The sequence below is a fragment of the Mesocricetus auratus genome, unplaced genomic scaffold (assembly GCF_017639785.1).
Source record: "Mesocricetus auratus isolate SY011 unplaced genomic scaffold, BCM_Maur_2.0 Super-Scaffold_100006, whole genome shotgun sequence".
Classification (NCBI taxonomy): Eukaryota; Metazoa; Chordata; class Mammalia; order Rodentia; family Cricetidae; genus Mesocricetus; species Mesocricetus auratus.
In genome coordinates this window covers 18572258-18599553 of record NW_024429190.1, presented here as the reverse complement: position 1 = coordinate 18599553, position 27296 = coordinate 18572258, and the positions used below count along the sequence as shown (strand labels likewise).

General features: G+C 49.4%; 1 protein-coding gene across 1 annotated transcript in view; it reads left to right on the top strand.

Moving 5' to 3' along the window:
* Positions 1-24119, top strand: part of Wdr1 (WD repeat domain 1) — a 31999-nt gene extending 7880 nt beyond the window's left edge. The window contains exons 3-15 of the mRNA XM_005068821.4: positions 461-551; positions 4738-4885; positions 5862-6042; positions 11066-11143; positions 11317-11397; positions 11694-11927; positions 13974-14061; positions 15967-16123; positions 17182-17269; positions 19487-19597; positions 20309-20482; positions 20736-20880; positions 23027-24119. Of these exons, the coding sequence (XP_005068878.1) occupies positions 461-551; positions 4738-4885; positions 5862-6042; positions 11066-11143; positions 11317-11397; positions 11694-11927; positions 13974-14061; positions 15967-16123; positions 17182-17269; positions 19487-19597; positions 20309-20482; positions 20736-20880; positions 23027-23133 (1683 nt within the window). The 3' untranslated portion in view covers positions 23134-24119. The remainder of the gene's footprint in view (positions 1-460; positions 552-4737; positions 4886-5861; positions 6043-11065; positions 11144-11316; positions 11398-11693; positions 11928-13973; positions 14062-15966; positions 16124-17181; positions 17270-19486; positions 19598-20308; positions 20483-20735; positions 20881-23026) is intronic.
* Positions 24120-27296: the final 3177 nt, after the last annotated feature.

Genomic DNA, 27296 nt, shown 5'->3' with positions numbered 1-27296 from the left:
GTGGGAAGGTGCCGGGAATCCAAGTTTCTGACAGAAGACCCCCAGCCTCATGCCTCCTGCTCCTGAACACCAGAGCCAGGAGCAGTCTTGTGACAGGCGCCTAAAGGGTCTGGCACTGCTCGGGAGAGACGGTGTGGGAATAGACTAGATGACAGCTTCCCACACAGGACAGAACTGTAGAACTCTTTAATCAGTGTTAGTTTGGGCGGCGTTCTGCAAGTACATATTTGTTGTGTATTGTGGGAACTATAAAAAAGCAAGCCAGCAAAAATGGATCTCAGATTCCCTCACCCCAAGAGCCCATATGGGTGGATGGACAGGTAGGTATCTTTCTAGGACTTTGTCAGTAAAGGTCTAATGTTAAACATTGTGTGTCCTTGCCCTGGTCTTGGGTTGGGAGCTAGCAGCTGTTGGTGCCTGTATATTCCTTCTATTCAGTCTCCACTCTTCTCCCCCACAGAACCCCGCTATTGCTGACATCTACACAGAACATGCCCATCAGGTGGTAGTGGCCAAGTATGCACCCAGTGGATTCTACATTGCTTCTGGAGGTAATGAGTGCTGTTCCTGGGCAGATGTGTGGCCCAGGTAGCATCTGCTGACTTGGGAATGGGGTTGGGGACTGGTTAATGGCAAAGATAGCATTGAACTAGCTTTAGTTAAGATGACGAGAAAATTATAAACTTCCAGGGTGCACTTGGTAGTTTGTCGTGTTCCAATGTTCTAGCTGGAGGTCAGCAGAAACACTTCTGTGAGGCCCCTGGGTGCCTGCACTATGTTGTTGGAGCTCGGCCTGGGAATGTGGTGGCTATTTTGTGTCAGTCCACTGGCTGCTCCTTTCCAGTCAGCCCTGTAACCAGTGCTGGCATTCCTTTATGCCCTCAAGCCTGAGCCTCTGTGTGTCAGTGGGGGGCTGTGGCAGATGGGGCAGGCAGTGCAGTTATTTGCATTTGTGGGGGTTTATTCGCTAAGCTTCTAGAAGTAGCATCTAGCCATTTACAGATGAAAGCGGAAACAGAGACGGTAGAGTGGTGCGCTTGGCATCTCATCCCTTTATCCACTCAAATCATTCATTCATTTTTCTCATTCAGATAGCCAATAAACAATTAATGGCCTACTTGCTTATCTCTGATTCCAGCCCAGGGAGGGAAGCGTCAATGAGTGATGGCTGGTAGTGAGAGCCCAGACACTTAGTCAGAACAGGGAGGACTGGGATTTTTAGGTGCTGCGGCCATCTTTGTCTACACTGCCCTCACACCGTTGGTGGTGATGTCTAGGAGATGGCAGGTTGCAGGGCTGGGGAGGCCTGCAGCTCACCACTTACTGGTTGTACATTCACGGTCCAATAATTTACATTCTTGGACCTTTAGTTCTCTCTGTGAACTGGGGCTCCCTGGGTAGGTAGAGGATCCAGCGAGGTGATGTGTGTTTGGTATTTAGTAGCACAAAGCCTGCTCGGGATGGCTGTGGCAGCTGTCAGAAAGGGGCTGTGTGCTGACAGAGGCAGGACAGCAGGTGTGCTGCAACACTGAGGGGATGGACTAGGAACCTGACCCATTGTGAGGTACTTACTGTGTTTGTGTTGAGATATTTCTGTTCGGGTCTGGTGATTGGTTGTCACCTTGTAGAGTTTTTTGCGTCTGGCCCACTTGCCAGCAAAATGTCTCTTCATTTAAACCCCAGGATTTGGCTGCAGCGCCTTTTAAAATTGTGTTTAACACTGGGCTGAGTGCTCTAAGAATTCTATTAGGAGAAGGTTGCTAGTGAGGGCAGCCACCCAACTTGGCAGAACTTCTGCTTTGCCATCCATCCGCACCTGAGAGCCTGTGGGCCTAAACCTGGCCTCACTATCCCCATGGGGCTGTTGAATGAGACAGAAGTCCAGTGGCCTTCAGACTGAATGCAGTCTATGTAGCACACTGATGCAGAGGCTGCAACAAAGGGCAATCCATGAAAGGGACATTGGTGTGGCTTTGATGTTCTCTTAGAAACTCCCTGGATTGCTGGCAGAATGGAGGGAGTTTGTGGGTGGAGGTCATGTTTTCACATTTCCAATGTATTTCTTTGAGGAAGGCAAAGTGATTGTTAAGGGTAACAGTGGGACATTGGCTGTGCACATGAAGGCCCTGGCTAAAAATAGTACTGCATGTTTGAATAAGGGAGGAGGTAGGGAAGCTTAGGAAAGGCTGTGCTGCCATGGGTAGGCTGACTGCTAACGGGTGTGCCCACAGGGCTGGATCCCAGTACCCTGAAGCCGACATCTCCCTCCCTGCTGTTTCTTTGAAATATGTATATGCTGTCAGTCTAGCTGGCTAGTAGCTACTGGAAGATAGAACCTTCTGGCAGGAATACTAAGTGTACATAGGGTGTATGGATCCCTGGAGCCTGTGCCTCTGTAAAGGCCCTCTGGTCATAGGAGCTGTTTCTAGGATAGTCTTGGTCTTCGTCAACATCTTGGGGTGATGTTGATGCTTGTCTGCTCCTGTATGCCCTTGACTTTTGACAGTGATTATCAGGGATGCAGAAGGGTACCTGATTTGACCCAATGTCCAGGACAGGCTTCCTAAAGGAAGGCCTGAGATGAAGGTTAGAAGGGCACCACAAGGAGGAGAGGTCCACAGGCTGGGTCTCCTCTGCTCAACTCCTCCTCCACCCTCTTCAAGCCCCATGGCATTTGATGAGCAGATGTGTGCTCCTGGTACCACTTATGTGGGGTTGAGGGATGGCACAGACTCAGAAGAATGGCTGCTCCCTTGGCTCTGCCCCCTGTCCAAGTGTGAACATGAGTTTGCTGGAAGAAGCCCATTCCTGATGTCACATAGCACTGGGCAGTTTTTCTCCGTTACAGACCAACAAATCATTGAAAATGGTCTATCTACTTCTCAACTATTTGGTCTATGGTACCTACTCTGTCCTCAGCACCCAGCATGGGACTTGGCTCCCAGCTTGTGTTTGATAAATGCTGAGGTCTACCCTGATTGGTTGAAGTCTTGGTTTTGATCTTTGGGCTCCTTCTCTCTTTCCTTTTCCAACTTCCTCTGAAAAGAGTGAAATGAGCTCAGAGGAAGAGGCTGCTAGTCTGGTGGCAGAGGTGTAGTGCATGAATGACTGGATTCAAGTCGAGGAATGGAGGGAGAACTATGTGAGGAGTGGCAGCAGGTAGAAAAACTGGGTCCTGCCCTACCTGAAAGGGAAGGACACTTTCCATCCTGTCCTTTTTGACTTGTCCACGGAACAGTGTGGGCCCAGATAGGGACCTCATGGTCATATGTGCTTGAATGAGTGTGCCTGTGTACATTTTTATGTATGAATGCATATGTATACATGTGTGTATATATGTGTGGGGGGTGCCTGTGTATGTTGGGGGCGGGCAGTAGTGCCTGTCTTTCCTGTGTATACACAGGTATAGGAACAGCATTTCAAGTCTCATGCATGTCCTGGTTCTAGACCAGTGGTTCCCAACATATGGGTCACAACCCCTTTGGGATTGGTTGGCCCTTTCACAAAGGTCCCCTAAGACCATTGGAAATCACATATATTTACATTGTAATTGATAACAGTAGAAAATTACAGTACAAAGTACTAGCGAAATAATTTTGTTTGGAGGTCACTACAACATTAGGAACTCTATAAAGGGTCACAGCATTAGGAAGGTTGAGAACTACTGCTCTACACATTGGCCCTATGTTTGTGTGCAGTCTTAGTTCATGGTTCACTTGTAACAAGAATTGACTGCACCCTGAGGAGTAGCCTGAGACTTCACATGTGACTTCTTTTTGACCTCAGCAACTGCATGAGATGGTCCTGTAGGTAATGCGAAAGGGGTCATGTATGAGGTCCTGATGAGGTCCAAGAAGCCGGTATCTAACCGAGACAGATTTGGTTCCTGAACACTTGACTCACAAGGTCTGGATGCTGACTGTTGCCCTTCACTGGAGCTGCCATTGCTGTCCCTCACTTCTGCTTAGCCCAGACAGGGAAGCTGATTTCAGCTGCTACTTCTACTCAGTGCTCACTAAAATGGTCTGGCATCCTCAGGAAAAGGTAAACCCTGCCTGCCTTCTTAGAGGTCATGTGAACTCTGTAAGAAGAGTTAGGTAAAGCACTCCCATTTCTTCCCATGGCACAGGCACGGTGCTAATTTGGGAAGAGGTGGGTGGGGCCCCAGGAATCCTTTCTTTACAATCTGCTGGCAGCATTCCATGGGAACAACTCACATCAACGCCTACCTCATCCATCTCACAGAAGCATCTTACTCAGCCCCAGCTCTTGTGAGTGGGGAGGAGGGGCAAATGTTCAGGAGACTGAGACTGCAGATCTTCCTTTGGGAGCAGGGCTTATGGGGTGCAAGGGGACACAGACCGTCACAGCATTACAGTCTGCTAAGCTGCACCTACACCTGAGAGGACACATAGGCCCTGTAGCATTGTCATACTTCAGAAATGGAGGGTTTCAGGCCAAGTGTTGTGGCTACCATGCAGATGCTCTGTAAATCATACAAGAATCTGCTTTCTGGTGTGCTGGGATTTGGCCATCCCTTGGCTTTTTCTGCTTCCTATACAAGGTTTGCTGACCAGGTCGAATATAAGGGTACTGTGACAAGCTACATGCAGATAGCAGCTTGATTTAGAGTGGCTGAGTGTTGTGCCTAGACCAGAAGAAAAGGAGCTGGTGCTGAGACCATGATTCCCTGACTGGTGGTGAAATGTGACCCTTATGTCCTGTCATGTCCTGCAGATGTCTCTGGGAAGCTAAGGATCTGGGATACCACACAGAAAGAGCATCTTCTAAAGTATGAGTACCAGCCTTTCGCTGGGAAGATCAAGGACATTGCCTGGACAGAAGACAGTAAGAGGATCGCCGTGGTCGGGGAAGGAAGGGAAAAGTGAGTCATTCACCTCAGCCCCTCCCTGCTCCTACCCCCATACTTGTGCTATGGCCTGTCCCCTTGTAGGAAGAGGCTGCAGTAAGGTCTGTATTGGCTTGGACAAATGTGGCTCAGCTCCAGAGGATGCCAGCACTTATTTCCCAGTATTGTGACAAGTTGAAGCCATTGACCCCTTTAGAGTTTGTCATGTTACCAGGGAGACTCTACATCACAGTAGGGGTGTCACCAAGGCATAGGCGTCTTCTTCTATCTACACTGCAATGTCCTAAGTCCATTACCTCCTGGAACTCTGAACTCTAATTGTTATACCTGCATCCCAGGTAGCAAGAAAGGGCTAGGTGATGAAAAAAAAAGATGTGTTACTTTACTGGAGAACTCTCTTAAGTGGTTACATATGACCACTCAAAGCTGCAGGAAGGGCTGGGCATGCTTTCTCTTCTTGATGGGCCCGTAACTTGACGTTTGTCTGTGCATGCCAAAGAGGTGCACAGATCTGTTGGGGAGGTGGTTGCCCTCATAGAACTAGTATCCAGCAGTGTGACAGCTGCAGCCCAGGTTTTTCTTTAGTAGCTACAACAATTTGTTGTCATGGGTGCCAGCACCCAGCGGGCCAACTCCTTTCCATGGTAACAACTTGCTTATTCCTGGCCTTCCCAAAGAAACTTAGGAAGTGATGAAGCCAGAAAGATGTTCCCCAGCGCTGCTTCCTGTAGCGCCATCCTTGTTGGAGGTGCTGACACTGGGCCATGCAGACATGGACAGCAGGCCCCTTTTCTACATAGCCTTTGGACATGCGCTTGAAAGCCCCAAAGCAGTCCTTAGTGCATGTCAGTCCCTAAAGCATCCTGAGATAGGCATGCAACATCCACCATAGGCCTGTGCTCCAGCAGCTTTACCATTGGGTTTCCCATTGTCTTTCTGGGATTGATTTTTCTCCCCCTCTCTTTCTCTTCTTGACCCTGACTGGGGAAAGGTTTGGAGCTGTCTTCTTATGGGACAGTGGCTCTTCTGTGGGTGAGATCACGGGACACAACAAAGTCATCAACAGTGTGGACATCAAGCAGAGCAGGCCCTACCGACTAGCAACAGGGAGTGATGATAACTGTGCAGCGTTCTTTGAGGGCCCTCCATTCAAGTTCAAGTTTACAATTGGCGTAAGTGGACTTTCTTTTCTTAGGATGGTTTTGGGTAAGTTTTGTGGTTTGTATTGAGACCATGGGACCTAGATAGATGTGTTTAGATATGGATGCAGGAAGGTAACAGTGTATGCTCTAAGCACTGTAATGTATAGGAAGCAGATTTAGTGGGGAAAATAGACACAAATTGGGGAGTTCTCATCCCTGGTCCTCATAATCCTAGGTCCCAGGTTGGGCATGGAGGCTCCAGCAGGGAAGGACGTGCCCCAGATAATGTACATAGTGTTAGGGTACCAAAATGCCAGTATATTGAAATGGCATTGCTAAGCCACCAAATTAGCAAAAGATCTCCCTCCAGGACATCTGGGTTGGCCTCTAGGGTACTTCCCTGCAAAGCAGGGATGCCTGAAGTAGAATCTGATTGAGGAGTCAAGTGTTCAACCTTTCTCCTAGGAGCATTGTGCGTTTTGGTCTGTGGTCTGCAGTTGTCCCTGACTTGGCCAAGTGATAGGCTCCTCTACCTCCTGTTTCCCATCACAGGATGGTGGTCTGTGGGGCCTTGTCCAAGATGCAGCTTGTAGTAGTGCTCATGCCCTGTCACTGCTGTAGCACTCAGGCTGGTATTTTGGAGTGAGGGTGAGTGACAGGCTAGTGGTCAGGCTAGAGTCAGGGCAAGTGATGGGGAAGAAGGCTCTGTGACGTGGGCAGCCCTTGGGCTCCTCTTGCTTGCCCTGGCTTTCCCAGTGACTCTGTCCCACATACCATGAACAAAGCAGCCAGTACTAGTTCTGGTAATAGGAGATGAAGTGACTGTTTAATCAGAAAGGACATATCTTAGCTTCTCCAAAGTCTTCAGACTCATCTTTCATAAATGTGGTTCCAGTGTCCATTCTTCATCAGGGATTAAATGAGATAATATTCTTAAAGTGGCTTGCTGAGGAGGACTGTTAATTTTAGTATTTTAGCAACAAGTCATTTATAAATAAGGACAGCATTCTTGGCAGGGGCAAGGACAGGACTCATGTAGTAAGCAGTTTCCATAAACAGGTCTTGGCTTAGGGTACAGATGGCTATCTAGGGATTCCTTCTTTGTAGTGAAGTAGGCAGTTTCATCCCTGGGGAAGCTAAGTGAAGCCCGTGTGTCCAACAGGTGTACTGATCCAAGTTCTGCTTAACCTCCTGTAGCTCTCATCCTGGTCTGCTGCGTCTACCATTGGTAGGTAGTGGTGGCATGTTTATTCTGGGAGTTTTGTTGAAAGATGCGGCTCAAGACCAGTGTTCTTAAGCCGGGTGGATGCACCATTGGCTCTGTGTTAAGGAATGCTGAGCCAGCGAATCTCTGGGGTCTGATCATAGGGGAAGGAAGATGATATGGTTTCTGTAGCAACCAGAAGCTGTTCTGCCATTTTCTAGTGATGCAGTCTGCCTTCCTCAGACCTCCATATACCGTTTGGATTCTTGGTCTGAGCTGTTTGTAGGTGGGGCTCCCTTGCCCATAGCAGGAGTGATCCTTCCTCTTGCACGTGTGGATTAGACTTGTGAAGAAAGAACACAGCAGCTGAAGAGCATTTAATGGAACTGTAGGGTCAGGGTTTGTTGCTGGCAAGGAGCCTGTGCTTGCACTTGCCACCATTTCCTGTGTGGACTCACTGGGAGCCATACTGGTACGCAGTTCCCTTCCTCACACTCTCAGCTGGCCCTGTCTCTGGGTGGCACCTGACACAACTGGTTGTTTCTTCTACCTTCAGCCAAGTGCCTCTGCTCTCAGACCAGAATCCACCGCCATACCTTTCCCCTGCCCCTTGTAAGGAGAGTTCACATTTCCATCAACAGCTATTCCTACAGGCCCAACTGACGTAAGGGAGACAGGACCTGTTGCTAAGGTACTGGAGACTTAGAGTCAGTCACTGATTATGTGTCTGACCTTGGCCTGCTGGCCAGCAGGCATGACGCTGTAGTTGTAGGGCGGACAGCTGTCTGCCCTGCTATGGGTTCTCTCCTGCTGTCTTCCTCCTGACGGTGGGGTGGGGTGGGGCAGGAATACCCCAGCTAAGGACAAGTCTTCTGACAGGTGACAAACAACAGGAAGCCTATGGTAGGTGAGGCTCTCTGTTAAAGATGGACTGAGCACCCACATGAGGGTTCTGATAGCAAAAGCTAGAGCTGTAGTGGTTCACAGGAGTCCATTGAGTACTTCCTAGTGAAAGACTTTAAAAATTAAAATATGTGAGGGTGTTGGGTTATTTGTTGTTACCGTGTTTTGTTAGAGGAAATAGTTTTTTTTAACTGTGAAGTCCAAATAGCAATCCTTTGTAACCAGATTCCTATCCCATGAATGTAGGACACCAGGCTACCTCCTCTTCCTTCTCTGCAGGCCAAAAGGCCTGTACTGGCTAGAACCTTCAACAAGTGAACAGCCCACAGCACTCTGTCCCTGAAGTCAAACATCCAATCTCCCGCCTACATTCTACCTCACAGCCCATCTCTATGCAAGAGACCCAGAGGCTTGTAAGGGTTTCGGGGCCAAAGTGGATAGTGACCTTATAGGAGCTTTTCCAAGCACTGGGCAGGATCATCCCATAACGTGTCATGGGACAGTACACAGTTGGAGGGTGAGTTCAAGCCGCTGCCTCAAAAAGTAGTTGTTAGGAATTTCTGTGTGGTATGTGATGAAACCAACCTGTGATATGCCAACCTCAGAAGGAAAATAGTGGCTGAGAAAAAGATAAATAGGACCTGATCTACAAAGATAATATCCAACTTTCTTGTCCGGATTTGGAGATCACATCACAACACTGTTAAGAGCGGGGCATAGACTTGAACTATTCTGAAGTGAGCCCAGGTTCACCCATAGCCAAACTTAGTTATGCCTTCCAGTACTGGCCACCACACTTGGGCCTTGTCCATGTTAGAAGGTGGGATGGAGAAACATTTCTCTTGGAATAGTCCAAAGTACTTGCTGTTTCTACCCACTGTGGTTTTGGATTGTAGTTGATGACCTTAAAAGGTAACCCTCCAGGGTCATAGGAGAGACTGTGGATGAGATGGGCAGGATTCAGCCTTAGCCTTAGAAAGACTGAGTGGGACCACCTCCTTGCTGCTGGCCATCCCTGTCATTGCCCAATGGACCTATGAACAAAGTGGCTACGGTAGTCTTGTCTGGCTCAGTGAGTGGGAGGGTTCAGGCAGCCATGTGAGGCAGCTGAACCTCTGGACTTACTGAGAAACTTTCCAAACTCCCTCTACACTGCTAGTCCCTCTCAATGAGAAACACTATTCTTAGCTCTCGTTTTCTTTGGCTAGTGGACTGCTGTTGACTGTTCCTGCCTGCACAGGGTCTATTTCAGGAGCAGACATGTCTCCTGCCCATGTACACTGTGGTGGCTGGCCGAGTTGAGGAAGGAATGATGGGCTAAGGCTCTAAACGGGCTCATGTAGGCTCTGTCACCCCATTCTCTTAGCCTCTTAAACCTGTGCAGCCAGGTCGTGTGTTTTCCAAGAGAGGCCACAGAGGTAGAAGCTTTGGAGCTTGGTCACAGGCCCTGTTTGAGGTCCTGGAGTCTGTGTGCAGCTTCCAATATTGCCTCCTAGGATTGTCCTGCATCTGGTCAGGCAAGTACTAGGTATGTCTGTTTGGCACCAGGGAAGCAGTGACAAGGACTTTGTTAGAGGCTGGAGCTGAGCACTTGCTGTCTGTTTTTTTCTAATGTTCCTTTCACGCAGGGACAAGTTGGCACCCCGTTCCATCCTCTGGTCTCCAGGCTTCTCTATTGGAATAGGCACTTTGGCCTCTAATTATAGAGTGCCCTGGTACTCTATTGGGGTCTAGTAGTGCGCTGACACCAGTGTGGATCCTCTGCCTCCTTTCTGTGGAATAGTCAGAGTGGGGATTCAAGGAGCCAGTGTGAGGCCCTTGTGCTGTGGGTGGGATTAAAGGGAAGTGGATGTCTGGTCTAGCTGTCTGCATGGTACCTCCTCTGGGTTATTTGACCTTGACCCAAAGATGGTGTATATCCCAACCCACAGTGATCAGGAAGGACTTTGACTCTGAGATCTTGCTTCCATCATCTTTGAGCCCTACAACTAATGGATATGAGACACAAGCTCTTTTGCATAACTGGTTCCTTTGTACCCAGAGATAGATGTCTGAATGGGTGACAGTCAGTCTGAGGAGTTAATGCTCTGACCCACTAAGATGGCTCTTGGCCAGAGCGCGCCCAGGCCTGCCAGTGTAGGCAAGTCAATGCTGGACAAGAAACTGGAGCCTGGATTTTCACAACTGTTGCAGCTCAAGTTACCCAGCTTCTTTGGGCTTTGCGCTCTGCTGTAAGGAGTTTGCCCTAAAGCTTGCCATGGCCTCTGCTTGAAACAGTGACAACTTGTGACAGTGGCAGAGCTGGAAGTATGTAGGGCTTATGAGACCCTGACTTAGGAAGACTTTGAGTCCATGTGGTGTGTGAGTTGTGCCTACTAAGAGACTACAAGTGAGCAGATGAAGATGGAGGCCCCTGAGACAGGTGCAAGTATGAGAGTAACCAAAAGAGCAGAGCAGCAGGCAAATGCAAACACAAGTAAGGACTTCTATAGCTAGAGTGGGGGCCCTTGGTGCCATCACTACCTCCCAAGACTGGGCACTGCCGTGGCCTGCCTTAGGCCTTGGTCTCAGACTCTTCGTCCTGAAAGTCACAGACACTGCTTGATGTCTTTGAAAAGTCACTTGCTCTTCAACATGTGCCCCCAGAGCTAACTAGGCCTAACCTGGGTGCCTTGTGTGGCTATCTCAGAGCCCAGTAATTTAGTCCATAAATGGTCTGGGGCCCCTAGGGAAGGGGATGCCTTAGAAGGCACTTGATAAGGGAGGCGGGCCTGCCTGAAGAACAGCCTTTTGTACTGAGCTGTGCCCTGAGGGACTGCCTGGGAGTTTCTCTGAGCTCAAAATGTTCCTGTGGACTGATGACTATTACCAGTGTTTGGGGCAGCAGGGGTTAAGTAGAGAGCTTTTGTGAGCTTTGTCAAGTGTGTGACAGCCCTCTCTCCACAGGATCACAGCCGCTTTGTCAACTGTGTACGGTTCTCTCCTGATGGAAACAGGTTTGCCACAGCTAGCGCTGATGGCCAGGTAAGAACTGAGACGGAGATTCCCAGGGTATCACTGAAGCCCCAACAGACATAGGTCTCTTTTCATTTCAGAGACTGCTTAAGGCTCCCCACTGTCTAGCCACAGTTGCTCGGGAAATGGTGGGCTAATGGCACATTACACCAGCTTCTATATAACTTGTTTGTTTCTTAAAGATATTCATTTATGATGGAAAGACAGGAGAGAAAGTGTGTGCCCTTGGAGGAAGCAAGGCCCATGACGGAGGAATTTATGCTGTGAGTATGAATATGTTTCCCGATTTGCTGGTTTTAATTTAGTTGATAGTCAGGTCATAGATTGTTTTGAATCTAGATGAATATTGATATAAGCAGCTAAAGAGTTGAACCATGGCACAGAGCTGTAAGGTCATAGTCGGAGTGGGAGCAGCCAGTGGCTCAGCAGGAACCCTGGGGGCCGGTTCCATCCCGCCACCTACTTCAGTTCCCTATTCTTTCTTGTCAAATGGTAGCTGTAGGCTGCTGCTTTGGGCCTCTGAAACCCTCTGACATATGCCACTGTTTCGTTGAAATAGATTAGTTGGAGTCCCGATAGCACTCATTTGCTATCTGCCTCTGGAGACAAAACCTCTAAGATTTGGGATGTCAACGTGAACTCTGTGGTCAACACATTTCCCATGGGCTCCAATGTTCTGGACCAGCAGCTGGGCTGCCTGTGGCAGAAGGACCACCTCCTCAGCATCTCCCTGTCTGGATACATCAACTATCTGGACAAGAACAACCCCAGCAAGCCCCTCCGGGTCATCAAGGTGAGCCTTGTTATAGGCATGGTGTGGATAGGGAACAGACTCGTGTGGTCTGCTAGGAAAAGGGAAAACAGGGATGGCCTAATTGAAGCCGAGACATCAGGCTTGCTTAGCCCTGTGAGTTTCGGCAGAAGTCAGGTTGGTATTTCTGGTTGATAGTAGACCTTTGGAAGTAGTTTGAGCAATGCCCATTTGGGGTCTGCATTGTTCTCTGAGTGGCTTGGCTTTCTTTTAGGACTTGTAGTGTGCCTCACAACTTCAAGACCAGACCAGGAGCTTCCTGAGTGTTAGGGCAGGATATAGGTCATGGGGGGCGAGATGGGAGACCGAGTGAACAAATGAGGGTGTTAGCCAGAAGTCAGCGGGAGTCAGGGTGAGAGGTGGCCTTGAGTCTGAATCATGGTGTAGCCAGTTGGGGTAGGAACAGCCCCCAAGATCACCTTTGCCCTGTCTTCTGGAAGACTCCAGGGTCCTTAATGGCTAAGCCATGACTTTAAGGGATGTTTTCCGCAGCCAGGCTTCCTTAGTTAGGGTTACTCTTGTTATGATGAAACACCATGACCAGAAAGCAAATTGGAGAAGACAGGGCTTCTTTACATTTTAACTGTTGAGTAAAATCCCAGCCCAGCTCTTCTCTCACCAGCGCAGCCTGCTATTCAAGGACCCAAATATGCAGTCATAGTCCACTCTCTAGGTGACATTTGCAGAAGAAAGGGGCCTCCTGACCTCCCAGCCCCATGTAGTGACTTCTCAGAACGAGGTAACTTGGCTCTGGCCCTGAGGGACAGAATTGGGAGCCCCTCTATTGTCAGGTCCCTCCTAGGGTTGGGTATGTGACAGAGCATGGGTACCACTGCAGGTGGGAAGTTGTGCATGGGGAGCCAAAGCTTCCCAGAAACAGGCGCTTCTGTGCTGTGCCTCCAGTTGCAATGGTGAGAAATTGTGCAGACTTAAGTTCTCAGAGAAACCTATATCCTCTTTGTACAGCTGTTTGGGTCCTGCCAGCTGGCAGCTGCAGCCAGCTGGCTGCAGAGAGCACGAGCTGCACCAGTAAACCAGAAGTTTGAGATTGGAATGTGATTCTTAACCCTGGCTACATGACTACCTTACCTGGAGCTTTATAGCAAAGGGTTTCCTGGCTGCCCAATGGGGTTCCTCGGGATCTCTCTGGAGCCGGCCTTAGTGGTGCTTTCTCTAGCCTGTTCCTCAAGCTAGAGGGTGTGTGAGGACCACCCAAGGCTATTAGCTTGTTAAACAACCCGAACTCTGAGAGGACCAGACATTGTGCTGAGTGCCGAAATCTTAAATCTCTCAAGCAAGACTGTTGCCAGAGGCAGCAAAGAAGCACACAGGTCCCTCTGGAATCGTGTTGAACTTAGGTTTTTATGCAACAGGCCAGACAGTCTGCTGGACTCGTATGAGGCCTGTGGTGCACTGAACAGAGCACAGCCTGGGCTCATATCTCTCAAGGGCTGTCACTGTTACCTGCTGCAAAGTAGCAGAAGCTAGTGGAGACCCAGGCAAAGGGTGAGGTTAGAGCACACTTGAAAAGTGCTATCTGAGTCGATTACAGAGGTGAAAGGTGCTCTCTAGAGAGTCCTGTGTATACAAGGTCACCTGCTTCATCAGTTTTGAAGGGGGTACTAAGAAAAATAAGTACCAAGAGGGCCTGATCCAAAGTGGTCACACCTAGAACACCAAAGCCTCTAGTGTATAATCCTATCCTGGCTGACTCACTCCCTGTGAGAGACCCAGGTGATGTGCTCATGGGTAGCAGCAGCGGTAGTGTTTCCTTCTCCACATGGCATAGATCCCTGAGTGCTAGGCTTTGGTGTAGACCTTGTCCTAGCCCAAGCAGGTTTTGGGTATTGAGGGAAGCAGCATATGATGGTTTGTCAGATCAGCTGACTGGGAGATGGATGGCTGACTGTGGCTCGTGACTTATTTGTGGCAGTATGTCTGCTGGGGTTCCAGCACAGCCCAGCTAATGATTGGCAGGGTGTAAGATGTGATACCTTGGCTCACCCCATCCCCTTGTCTCCCTCTCAGGGTCACAGTAAATCCATCCAGTGTCTGACAGTGCACAGAAATGGTGGCAAGTCCTACATCTATTCCGGGAGCCACGATGGACATATCAATATCCTTTGACTGGAGAGCTGACAGACACTGGCAAGAGAGAGGACTTTCCCGTTTCCATGGTGCTAGAGGCTAGTCCAGCCAAATGGCACCACCCCCAGCTGTACTCACCAAGCAGGCTGACCTCTGGTACCTCTGTCTCCACCTGGTGCCGTGACCTCTCAGGCTTTAAGCAGAAGAAGGCCCTGGACCCAGCTTTCTGCTCAGCCTAGCTTGGTGCTTAAGGTGTCTGCACTTGAACTCTCTTTTTCTATAATGAGGTGCCTTGCATTGGGTCTTAGGATTTAGGACTTATGGACCCTTCAGCAGAGGCACTCTGTTGTAAACATGAGGAAACTGAAGCCCACAGAGGCAAGGTACCTTTCTAAATAAAACGACATGACCTGTCAGCAACAGAGTTGGGGATAGACCTCAGGAGGAAGTGGGTTCTGTGTGTCCCTTGCCCCCAGTAAGTTACGCTTTTTTAGGAGGTGTGTAGCCATCAGTGGCCTGCCGGCCATGCTTGGGCTCTGTTGCCTGTTTTGTGCACTCACTGTGAGGCTTCCTTTGCACGATGGCCTCTTCTCCACATGCTGCTGGCCTCCTGGAGGAGGCTGTCCCACTACCTCACAGCATGCCTCCCAAACTGGCTTTGTCTCAGGCTTTCACAAAACCCAGGAAGATCTCCCATCCTAAAGGATGGATGACACACTCTCTGCCACTAGGCAAGAAAAAGTATCACAGCTCATGGCTAAGCAGCCCCTAGGTGAGTATGTCCTGTGATTGTAACCAGGGTCGTCAGCACTACTTGTGTCCCTTATCCACTGTCTGTGTACCCACGCTTGAGCTGTGTCCTTTAGAGTCCACGTCTGGATTTTCATGCCTACAGCTCATGTACATTAGTCTCCCATGGATGGCGATGGTCACTTGAACTGAGAGTCTTTTTTGTTATGCACTTCAACCACATCTTCTAATCCCTGAACACCCCAGGCTCAGTATCAACACATCACCCCTGGATGGTGGACCTCCCGTACCCTCCAGCTGGTACCCAGTAGCACCTAGCAGTAGTTATGTGAGCATTGAGGCATAGCCAACTTACCTGGGGGTGACCGTAGCCTCAGCTACTGATTCAGGAAAGATAAAATGAGCATTTGGCTCACATGCAGAGTCCCAGTAGCGAGTGACATGTGAGCCATTCTGCTCTCTGAACATGGTGCTCTTGTCAGATCAGGAGCCCACCTCAAAGGCTGTTCTGAGGTCGTTAGTGATGCTGCAGTTAGAATACCCCTAATCTGAAGCTGTTGTAGCCAAAACTGTTTTTGTTTTGTCCTTGTTCCTGTTTCCAGAGAGAGAGAGAGAGTGTATGTGTGTGTTTTGTGTGTGTGTGTGTGTGTGTGTGTGTGTGTGTGTGTGTAAGATAACCTACCTTGTCAGTGGACCCAAGTCTAAATCTGAAATCATTTGTTTCATGGGTACTCTACAGTCTAGAGGTTATAACACTATATATACACATACACATACATATATATATATATATAGTGTTTATCATGTGCTTGTGTTCTGACTGCCACATGTCATAGAACTTCCTGGCCTAATATGGCATTGTATCAGCACCCAGAAAGTTAGATTTTGGACTGTTATACATTAGGTGTGTCAGCTGTCTTGGCCATCATAGACAAGTCTGCCTGTGTCCAACACGCTGGCTTTACATGCTTTCTTAAAAGAAGGCTGTGCTGTTTATTGCCTATGTCCTTTGGCTAGTACCAGGCTGCCTTACTAGCTCTCTGAGATTCCAAGCTTGGCCATCCGTGAGAATGCCTCCTGTCCTTCCTGTGTTCGCTTCTGTCTGCATGAAGGGCAGCCCCGCCTCTCCAGAGCAGTAGGTACCACCATCCTGAGGTCTGGTTTCTCCTTAATCCTATTCCACATTACTGGGATTCAGAAACAGGAGAGAATGACTCCTTCTCTGGAAAAGGCCACACAAATCAGGTGTCCAGGATGACGGTGGATGAATCTGGGCAGTTGGTCAGCTGTAGCATGGACGACACTGTGCGGTACACCAACCTCACACTGAGAGACTACAGGTATGTCCTGCCCAAGGAAGCCAGCCATGGCTCTAGAGGTCCAGAATGAGCCACAGGTACCTGTAAGGTTCCAGGTCAAGTGGTTCTTTTGTTTCTGAACTTCATTGCAGTACCAAGCCCAGGGAGCTAGATGGGCTGCTCCAAGTCGTTGGCTCAGAAGCAGACCCACTGACCTTAGTGACCTCCCTACCCCCCACCCTGTAGAGCACTTCAAGGTAGACTCCATCATGTTCTTTTATGATTCACATCTTGCTAAGAATGTGTCTGACCAGGAGAAGGATGGGTTGTGTGGGGGGTGTCTTTATAACCCCCACCCCAGGTATGTGCCTAACCGGCAGCAAACATACCAATATGCACCACTGTGTGTTCTGACTAGTGGCCCCTGGCACCTGAGAATGAAGGCACCCCAAAACCCAGAGTTCTCAGCTCTCTGCTTCCTATTGCCATGTGACATCATGAAAGTCATCCTGTTGGCAACCCATGGCCATGGTTGCAAGGGTCAGGACCTGGGCACTCTGGAGGCCAACCATGGTTTGGTTCAGTTCTGTGGAAGCTTGCTAGTTAATGTTTTCAAGAAAGATATGCCTATAACTTATTCCAAATGAGTTTTGATAGCATTCGTCTAATATAAGAGGGAACGGGTGTCTTCATTAAAGGTTTTGGAGTCCTAGTTCCCCTCTGGGGAAGAGCAGCTATGACTCACAGAAGGAGCATCAAACTCAGTTCCGTACCTACCTAGAAAATTCCAGTCTTGGGCCTCCAGGTGGGTGGGAATAATATGTCTGCAGTTTGCAAAGGTGGGCAGGAAGAGTCTGCATAACTTCCTCTAACAATTGCTTGTTGCTGACACCTTTTCTCCACTCTGGTCTCCCTTTTTGACTAAAAGATCTCAGTGCCCTATTTTGTTACGTTAGATTTTAGCAAGTTGCCCTTTAGTGGAGATTACAGTAAGATTTTCTTATCCACATAGTTAAGTGGTACAGTTTTTGCAGTGTGTATGGATATCACACTAAGCCATCTGAATGTGGAAGTAACCTGCCCTCCCTCCTCCCCAACAGTGGACAAGGAGTTGTGAAACTGGATGTTCAACCAAAGTGTGTAGCTGTTGGTCCTGGGGGATATACTGTGGTCGTGTGCATTGGACAGGTATGGTTGGCCCCATTTTGACCAGAAGTGGTGAGATATGAGATATAGACCTGCTGTCTACTTTCTGAATTCCACCCATGTCCCATGTTCTGGTTTCCTTTTCTGGTACTGTGATAAAACATAGACCAAACTAATTTGGGAAGGACAGGGCTTATATGACTTGAAGTCTGATCAGAGGCCATCATTGAGGACCAGCAGAGCAGGAAGTCTGAAGGAGTGCTGCTCACTGGTGTCCCGCAGGCTTGTCCTCAGCTAACTTCCTTACTGCCTGCCTGGGGATGGTACCTCCCACAATGTATTGGGCCCTCCTTGTGTCAGTAGTCAAGACAGTGCTTCACAGGCCTATCTATCTAATTAAAGCAGTTCTTCAGTTGAGGTTCGCTCTCCTAGGTGACTGTAGGATGTGTCATGATGAGTACCTGTAGTCAGGGTTTTGTGCTGCAGGCTCATTTGATTTGCCTTCACATGGACTCACTGTACTGCTGTTTATGGCCTAACGTTAGGCAAAGTGCTGCCCCTAAATTGACTCAGGAAGAGGGCAGAACTGAACTTCACGCATGAGACCAAAGTGTAGAACCATCGGTCCATGAGGTCTGAGACACTCAGCTTCATGGTTTTGTCATTGTTCGGATCCCTGCCCTTCCCTAGTGAAGCTCACCCTCTCTGAGCTCTGTGTTCTTCCTGACAGAAGCACGGGGTGGTCATGAAGATCCAGTTGTCATACTCCATGTGCAGGGTTAGCTATTCATGACACTGTCACATGAGGAGCAGGTGGGCCCCGGGCCGTGCTGCTAGGTTCCAACTCTGCAGTCCCTGCCCTTCTTTTCCTCGAGAGTATCTGTGCCTGACCTACTTTGTGCAGAATTCTGCTTCACAACACGTCATCTCTGCAAACCCAGGTATCCCATCATGTGGTCAGAGCCAGCAACTGACCAGTGCTTTCTATTGGCTTGAGTGACAGACCCTGCTGAAGAAAGGGCCATTGAGGATCTCCCCACCCCTCCCTATTTGTGAAGCTGATTGCTAAAGGGAGGGTGAATTTCTGTGTCCCAGATAATCAGATGTCGCTGCCAAATAATTACTGCACTCAGTCAGGGCAGCCACAGGCACAAAAAGGAATGGGGTGCCCTGGGCAGCTGCTTCTCCGTGGCAGATCTGTCAGCCTTGTGTCAGCATCTGGCCCTGGTGAACAGTGCATGAAGACTTAGGACCTTTTCTGCAGCAAGGCCTCAGAGAGGCATTTCCTTGTCCCAGGCCCCAGTTACTTCACCTGAGAGGTCATAGTGGCCATAGGCTGACCCTGTCCTTGAGGCTGGTCAGAATTAGTCAAGGTGGTGAAAGTAGGGATTCGGGCTACCTGCCATTCAGAAGGTGGAGGCAAATTCCTCCACAGTCTTAGCAGACTTAGGGCACCATCTCCCAATAGAAGAACTTTTCTCTGTGCAGGTGAGTACACCATGTTAGCTGCTGCTTGTCGGGGACAAGCTGAGGTCCATGTGTGACCTTGACCCCTAACCAGCAGGTAACTTAGTCAAGATCAGGCTGCCACATATCTCTGAAGTCCTGACAGCAAACACATTGAAGTATCTGCTACTCAGGCAAGCATGGCTGGCCCCAGCATGGAGAGTGTGGTGTAGCCTTCTCCACACAATCTTCTGCCTTTCTTAGAGCAGGTAGGATGAGGGTTCTCTCAGAACAGTGCATGTATAGACCTCCTGCTACACCTCCCCCATCCCTGCTATACTCTGCTGCCCAGCTCCTCCTCTTTTCCTGGATCTGGAATGCACAGTTTTTCTCACAGAGCTCCACTGCTGCCCTGAAGGACTGGACACTCAGTGCTTTGTCATGGATAACTCACTGTCCTCCAGGGTGAACAGAAACCTGCACTATACAGGCATTAGCTGTTTCTTGTGATCTAGGATCTAGAATCCTCAGAGTCAGGCCACTGCCCCTGATGGTTAAGCCAAGTCCCTTCCTGATACTTCTGCCCTTTGCCCTTCAGAGATCAGCACTTGACATGCTTGTCACTGAACATTTTCTCAATTCGGGCCTGCGACTAACAGTACCATGATCCTGATGGTGAGGAAGGAAATGCCTCCATCAAAAGATGGAGACTGACCGGTGTGGCTTAGAGCCCAGAGCCAGAGAGCACACCTTTCCTGCTAATGAGCAGTGTCTCACGGGGCCACTGATCTGACTACATCTTCCCTGTCACAGATTGTCCTCCTGAAGGACCAGAAGAAGTGCTTCAGTATCGACAACCCTGGCTACGAACCTGAAGTCGTAGCTGTGCACCCTGGTGGGGACACGGTGGCTGTTGGGGGCTCGGTAAGACCCTTTTCTTTTTTACTCTGACCTTGGTATGTGAGCAGATTGGGGCCTGGAAAAGGCCAAGGTCTTCAGTGTATACTGGAGTCCTGAAGAAGTAGGCTCTAATGCTGGTGAGAGAATGAACAGTGAGAGCAAGAACAAGCGGATAGAGAGCGAACTTCCTTCTCCATGTCCTTTGTATAGGCACCCAGCAGGTGTAGCCCAGATTAAAGGTGCACCATTTAATCCTGACTCAAAAGATCTGGATTAAAAGTGGGTCTTCCCACCTCAGATCCTTTAATTAAGGGAGGGAAAAATCCTCACAGATATACTTAGCCTCTTAGTCTTTAGATAATTCCAGAATGGCTGTTACACAAGGTGTCCCTGACACATGGTGACAGGAAGCTTGCCAGGCACAGCTGGTGCCTCCAGAGGCTGGGAAGCAGTTTTCTTCAGGTTGACCTCTCAGGAAGCCATGAGCACTGTTTAGGGAGCCTCCTTGGCAGCCAGTCAGCACACAGCTTGAGACCGGGGAGGCCTGGGGTCCAGGCATTTCTGCCCAGGTGAGGAGGAACCAGCCATTTCTTGGCAGCCAGAGCCCTAGACATGGAACTAGTGCTTACAGAACCATGGCAGAGCATGTCTTTGCTAAAACCCTGACCTTCCCCTATGACAGAGGGCACATGGTATGTTTGTTAAGGAGTGACTGCTTCCTGTCCTTGCCTACAGGATGGCAATGTGCGTGTATACTCCATCCTGGGCACCACGCTAAAGGATGAAGGCAAGCTCCTAGAAGCCAAGGGGCCGGTGACAGACTTGGCTTACTCCCATGATGGTGCCTTCCTGGCCGTGTGTGATGCCAGCAAGGTGGTCACAGTGTTCAGTGTGGCTGATGACTACTCGGTGAGTAGGGTGCAGACCCCTGTACTTGAGGGCCTAGGGGAGGACCCTTCTAGCCAGGTGCTCTTGGACTTTGACTCCCTCAGCCATGTCTTCATCTCCAGGAGTGGCGGGCACCTGCTGCAGCTCTTGGGAGGATGCTGGTAGGGATCGGGGCCTAGGGCTTCTCTCTACTGTGAGGGCTGGCTGGGAGGAAGTACACATAGTACCCTGGCCTGCACTCCCATCTAACGCCTCTGTTTTCTTTCTGTACTAGGAGAACAATGTTTTCTATGGACACCATGCAAAAATCGTGTGCCTGGCCTGGTCACCAGACAATGAGCACTTTGCCTCTGGTGGCATGGACATGATGGTGTACGTGTGGACACTGAGTGACCCAGAGACCAAAGTCAAGATCCAAGGTAACTCACCCCTGGGCTTCGGGTCAGTTCCCTGACCTTGCTCCCTAAGGTCAAATGACCCTGGGGTCTGTGCTTTAAGAAGTGACCTGAAGGAGATGTATCTCCATCCTTCCCTCTAGTACACATCAGACACCTTGCTGGCCTTGCAGAGGGATGCTGAGACACCCATTATGTAGGAATTCTTGATCTCCATAAGTAGGACATACATGAGGAAATGCTTTTGGCATCTTTCCTGCCACCCTGCTCCTGTGCCTTAGCCCACAACCAAGTTAGCTCGCTCCCACCATGGTGACGTCAGCAGAAGGATAATGGGAACCATGCTTTCCCAAGTAGTCATAATTTCAAAGGAGATCTTTTTGAAGCTTTATTCTGATTATCCATTGTCTTATCACACTGATCCTGTTGGTAGCTCTGTGCTAGGGTCCAGAGTCACATACAGCTGATGGTCCTGAGTGAAACGGCTGTATTCCGTTTTTATACTGTCCCCTTGGTCTATCTCCTACACAGGTGGCAACCTTCTGTGTTTATTTATGGGAACAGGGATCCTAGCCTGTCTTAAAGCTACCCTGAGAGCATCCCCAAGAGCTGCAAGTTAGGGAGGCCCACTGTCCTGCTGTGTCAGTGTTCATGGAAGGCAGACCAGGAAGAGCAATCCTGAAGCAACTTCCAAGGAGCCATTTTGCTCTGTAAGGAAATCTAGAAATTTCACAAATGAAATGGATTGGGAAGGTACTGTGTCAGCACTAGTGGTACCAAGAATGGGGCTGGCATCTGTCTGCTGTGGTCACAGACTCCTGATCACAAGGTGTGTGCAGCTGCCCTTACCATGGACAGTGCTGCAACTTAGAGTTCTCAGTCCCGAGGCACATCTGCTCCACCTGGGTGGGGCTGCTGATCCAGGCTGAAGCACCTGGGCCTGGAGACTAGGAATCCTGCCTTGGGACCCCTTTCCTGAATGGAGGTCCCAGGAGCTCTATGAGAAGTTTGGGCTGAAGGAATCACAAAGGTACGGTCTCATGGCTGAAGTCCAGCATAATGGAGGTGAGAGGGCAGCTGGAGTCCCATCACTCTGGTGTGACTTCTGGAGGGGACACTAGACAGGTCCTCAGTCTCTTCTTGTCCATACCCCACCACTTCCACTTGAGTGCTACATATGACACTAGTGACAGGACCTCCGCAGCGACATCCAGAGACCTCAAGTCCTTTGTCCAAAATGGCATTGTGCCATTCGCTTATAAATGGACACAACATCCGTACACTTCAAACCACTGTTAGTTGGCTTAGCAGTGTGCATGCCATATAATTGTCGTGCTGTGGTCATCTGAGAATAACTTACTTGTCTGTTGAGCACAGCCAGAACCATTGTGGAGCTGACTGTTTCCCTGTTTGATTGGTTGAATCTGTAAATGTAGATCCTGCGAACCCAAATGTGTGTCTGGTTCTCTTGATATATATGTGAAAAGTGAGGTCATTAAGTGTTGGGACTTCAAGAGTACCCGCTTGGCATCGGTGGTTGTTGCGCCTCCTGCGCAGCCTGTATCCGAGAATGTAGCGAGGTGGTGGTTGGGATAGATGACACAGAGACCAGTCGGTTGTGCTAAAACTTTATGTTCCCCAAATCGGCTTAAGAGAACTTCCCAAGAAAAACGCTTCCCTTCAGAAAAACTTTTGCCATCCATACACACACAAATCTCCAACAGACCTCTCACACACCTCTCACAGACCTCTTTCCTCCTGGCTGGTGGTTAAATCTCTGGCACCAGAATCTGGATCAAAGTCATGGTGTTTCAGTGAGTGAGCCCTTATGCCCTTATCAGGAGCTTATGGCACTGAATTGTTTTCAGTAAACATTGTCTCGAAGCTGCCTGCTCCCAGGCTAATGGAGGGGTGGGTTTCTAAACAAGGTCTGGTGTCCCCACAAGTGGTCAGAAGCCCAGAGGGACTGTTGGCTCTCCTGGAACTGGTGCTAGGCTGAGCTCAGCTGGTCCTGCCTCTGTCCTCACAAACTTGTCCTTGTAAAAGTGACACTGCCACTGTGGTGGTTTCTGGTTCTCATTGATGACAATAGCTCTGAGGTTCTCTTTTTACTCAAATATAGGGAGAGGCAGAGTGAGCCTGTTTCCTCAAGTTGTTCTCTTTTTCCCAGATGCTCACCGGCTGCACCATGTCAGCAGCTTGGCCTGGTTGGATGAGCACACATTGGTCACCACTTCCCATGATGCCTCTGTGAAGGAGTGGACAATCACCTACTGAGAGCGCCGCTCACTCCACGGACCGAATCAGGGACTAGATTTTAACTGCCTCGGAGCACCCTTCTCCTAACTATTTCTGTAACGCTCCCCTTCCCGCCTGCCCCGAGAGAGAGCAGGGCCTGCGAATACTCTCCTCTCTGCAGGGTGTCCATGTCTGTACGCTGCGTCCTTCTGAAAGCTTTAGACAGTAACAGTTTGCACATGAGAAATAAAGCAAGCACTCAAACAGCATGTGGAGCGTACCTAAAAACTTACAGCCCACCAGACCATGAGAGCGTGGAACATTCCAGAGGCGGCAGCCTCCAAAGCACAGACCCCAGCCCCTGTGGCTCTTGCAGCTTATCAGGAAGCTGGGTAGGGAGCAGGCCACGGCTCCGCTTTCCCGTGCAGGATGCAGCTGCACTGGAGACCCCTGTGTCAGCATTCTGGGTAGAGCAGGTGTCTGCTCCGTGGTGTAAGTCATGTTACATGGCTGTCTCTCTGGAGCCATCCCCGGATCCCATGGGGACATGTGAACCTTGATCTCATTGTCAGATTTTGTGCTTGATTTTAAAAATGGAATCATGGGGTTTTGTTTTTGTTTTTTTTTCTTTTTCTTTTTAATGTATCTTGGCTGTTGTCTGTCTTGTTCCTGAGCTGGCGCGCTGACAGTACCATGTCTAGGCAAGTAGAGCCCTTCATAGCCAAACTGAGGCTATGGTCATATGATCACCATGCTTCAATGTTTTCCTGTCTTCCCCCTGGCCCCAAGAGCAGATATTAAGGACAAGATGATGTCACTGTAACTTGTCATGTTTTTACCTTTTTTTTCTTTTTCAGTGCAGAAATTAAAGTAAGTATAAAGCACCGTGATTGGCAGTTTCTTTGCGTGTGTCGGAATCACTGGTAAATGTTGGCTAAGAACAATCCCTCCCCTTGCACTTGTGCAAACACTTTGAGCGCTTTAAGAGATTAGACTGAGAAATAATTAAATATCTTTTCTCTTGATTGTGGATCACTTGGCTTTGTGTGGTGGTGCGTGTGGGAGGATGGGGGACTTTGAAGGACCCACCAGCCAACACATCTGGCAGAGTCCTTATGAACCCGCATTGTGGCCATCACATGGAGGGATAGTCCCAGAGAAACCAGGACTCCTATGTCTGTTCCCACCCCTGCTTCCAGACCCCGTATGGCCCACTCACCACCTTAGGACCCAGGCTTCACCCTGTAATCACCCTCAATACCTCAAGCCAGGAACTAGATCTGGGTGGTCAAGAAAACTTCCCATACCGCCCAAACAGCTTGAAGCAAAAGGCACTGCTGTTGAGTACAAGTTTGTAGTCCCCCATAAAAACGTTCCTGTCGGGTTGCTCCTGCCATTCATGTGTAAAAGGAAGGTAGAAGTCAATAAAATTAAATGACATTATCTGATGTGCAAACATGACACAGCAAAGTCAGTCAGAAACATGTTTGCTGATAACCAGATGCTTCCGTGTCCAGTCAGTGGGTGAAAGTGGGTGGCACCTGAAACATGGCAGCCTGTCCGGTCCTTCAAGTACGTGGAGTTAGACGTCAGAGCTGAGAAGTTTGGCAGAAGCACCATTTGCTTCAGAGTAGATGACTCCAGGGTAGAATTCAATGAAAGCGGGTTTTGTTTTGTTTCTTTAAACCATAAGCTTTATATGTGTGAATATAAGTGCATTTGTATTACAAGTACACACATGCAAAGGCCAGAAGCTTTTAGGTCAGGACCTCTCCCACCTGGGACTCATGTTCGGTCATCTAGACTGTAAGCAAGCCTGTCTGACTCCCTTGGAGCTGGAGGCATATGCATATGGGGGACACCTGGCTTGTACGGGTGCTAGGATATGAATTCTGGTCCTCGTGATTATTCAGTAAGTGCTCTTAACCACTGATAATATCCCTGCAGCCCTCAAACCTGGTTCTAAGGACAAATGAGTTAAAGTGGTAGCATTTGACTGTATTTGTAATTAAACCAATGCTGGCAGGAGAGTAACGGTGTGACAAATGATGCAGACACTGCCCTGTACCAGACATGAATTTGATGTCTGGCAAACTTTTTTTAATACTGAATTTTTTTCATGAAAATAGTACAATTTAAAACTACAGGAATAGAAACCACATTGCAAGATAATGCCTGTCAAGTGACTCCACTTAAGTGTCACCAGCTAACAGGCATGCTAGGGGGCTTGGCTTCATTTCTATGGAAGCTTTTTAAAAACCGGCCCCACCAGTGATCATTTCAACAAGAAAGATCTGTAGGTGAAAGCTTCAAGAGAGCAGTGTCAGGGTGAAAGTCCACTCTGGGAGGGGTTGTGGCAGCTTGTTGTGAGCTAGCAGTTTCCCATTACTGGTGACCACATACCTGATCACCCGGTTACAGTCCCTGATTGAAGAAGCATTCACAGCTGTAGGATGGGACCTGCCCTCCTCCACTCAGAGCCAGGAGCTCTATGCCCGCCGACTACATTTGGGGTACAGCTGTGGCTGCCCAAAATGGCAAAGATCCTAAGCCCCCCAGGCTATACTGAATCAAAGTAACATGTCAACCAGCTTCAGGTGACATGGATGCCTAGTTCTCACCCTAAGGGAGCCAGTGCAGTTTCCCCCAATGGAGTCTCACTGGATATACAAACCATGCCCAGCAGTAGGTGGTCAACACACACAAAACTCACTGGTCTTTTGGGAGATTTTTTATTTGATTTTTTAATGTAGTTATTGATTTTGGGGGGGATTTCACATCACATATCCTAACTGCTTATCTCCCAGTCCCCTGATACCCCCCTCACCTCTGCAGTGAGTTTTTGAGGGCAAAAGAAAAATTTTAAAAATCAAAACAAAGCAAGCAGACCAGAACAATACAAAACAAAGTACTTCGCTTCTCCATCTTTCCCGCCTCTCCAACACCTCATTTGTCCTGGTATCATTGGCAGCATAGACACCGTTTTGTCCAATCAGCTGTGCTTGCAAATGCTCATTGCAATGAGTCATTGGTTTGGTTCAAGGTCTCTGGTTTCTGATGCACCATCATCGCAGGATCCTCACTGAAACTCCTCTGGGGTATCCCGCAGCTGCCCTGAATCATGGAGATCCTGCAGGTACCATTCCACAGGTCCAGTCCCCTCATGAGCTCCAACAAGTCCTAGATGGAGTAGATGTTAGGGGGCTAACCCAAGGCCCAACTATAGGCCTGGGTGGTAGTTGAGCTGGTTAATCCTAGGCTGTTGGTCTCAGGTAAGGGGGCAGAGCCAGCTCCCCTAGGCCCACGCCATCAGTGTGGGGTCTCCCTCTTCTGTGGTAAGGGATGGGGCTATCTGCCAAGTGCAGGGGCCAGCTCTCTTCCTGCACTGTCCAGTGAGAGACAGGACCAGCTTTCTAGGGCAGCAAAGGGTGGGGCTTACTCAGCATGGCCTTCTGATTTCATCATGCCTGGTTCCTATGGTCCCCTGAGATGACACGGGGCCACAAACATCAACATAGACCCTGGCTGCAGCTGTACCAAGGACCCAGACAGGAGGACCTTTGGCAGCAGCTTGGGCCTGGATGACATCGTGGCTCCGGGTGGCAGCACTGGCCACTCAGATCAGGATGGCTCTGGCAGCGGCATGGCCCCGGACACCAACAAAGCCCCAACCCCAGGCTTTCGTGTGACCTTTGGTGGCAGCACAGGCTTGGACTTCAACTCAGATTCCAACCACAGTAGGTCTATGGACCCAGACATGATCCTCAGTAGCAGCCAGGTCTGGATGTCACCATTGCCCAGGTGACAGTGCAAGCCACTCAGATTAGCATGTAGCAGTGTGGCTCTCAGACACTAACATGGCCCCAGACCTCAGGTGTCTGAATATCCTTCAATGGTAGCAGGAGTCTTGGACATAAACACAGACCCTGGCTGTAGTAGGGCCGTGGACCCAGACTTGGCCCTAGCTGTAGCTCTGGTCCAGACATCACCATGGCATTGGGTAGCAGCCCAGGCCACTCATATCTGTATGGCCCTGGCTGCAGCATGATCCTAGGACACCAACATGGATTCAGGTGGTTGACATGACCCCGGGCATCCACACTGCCCTCAGTGGCAACAGGAGCCACAGACACCTGGCCAGACCCTGGAGGCCATAGGGCCATGGACCCAGATGTGGCCCTCAGCTGCAGCCCAGGCTAGAT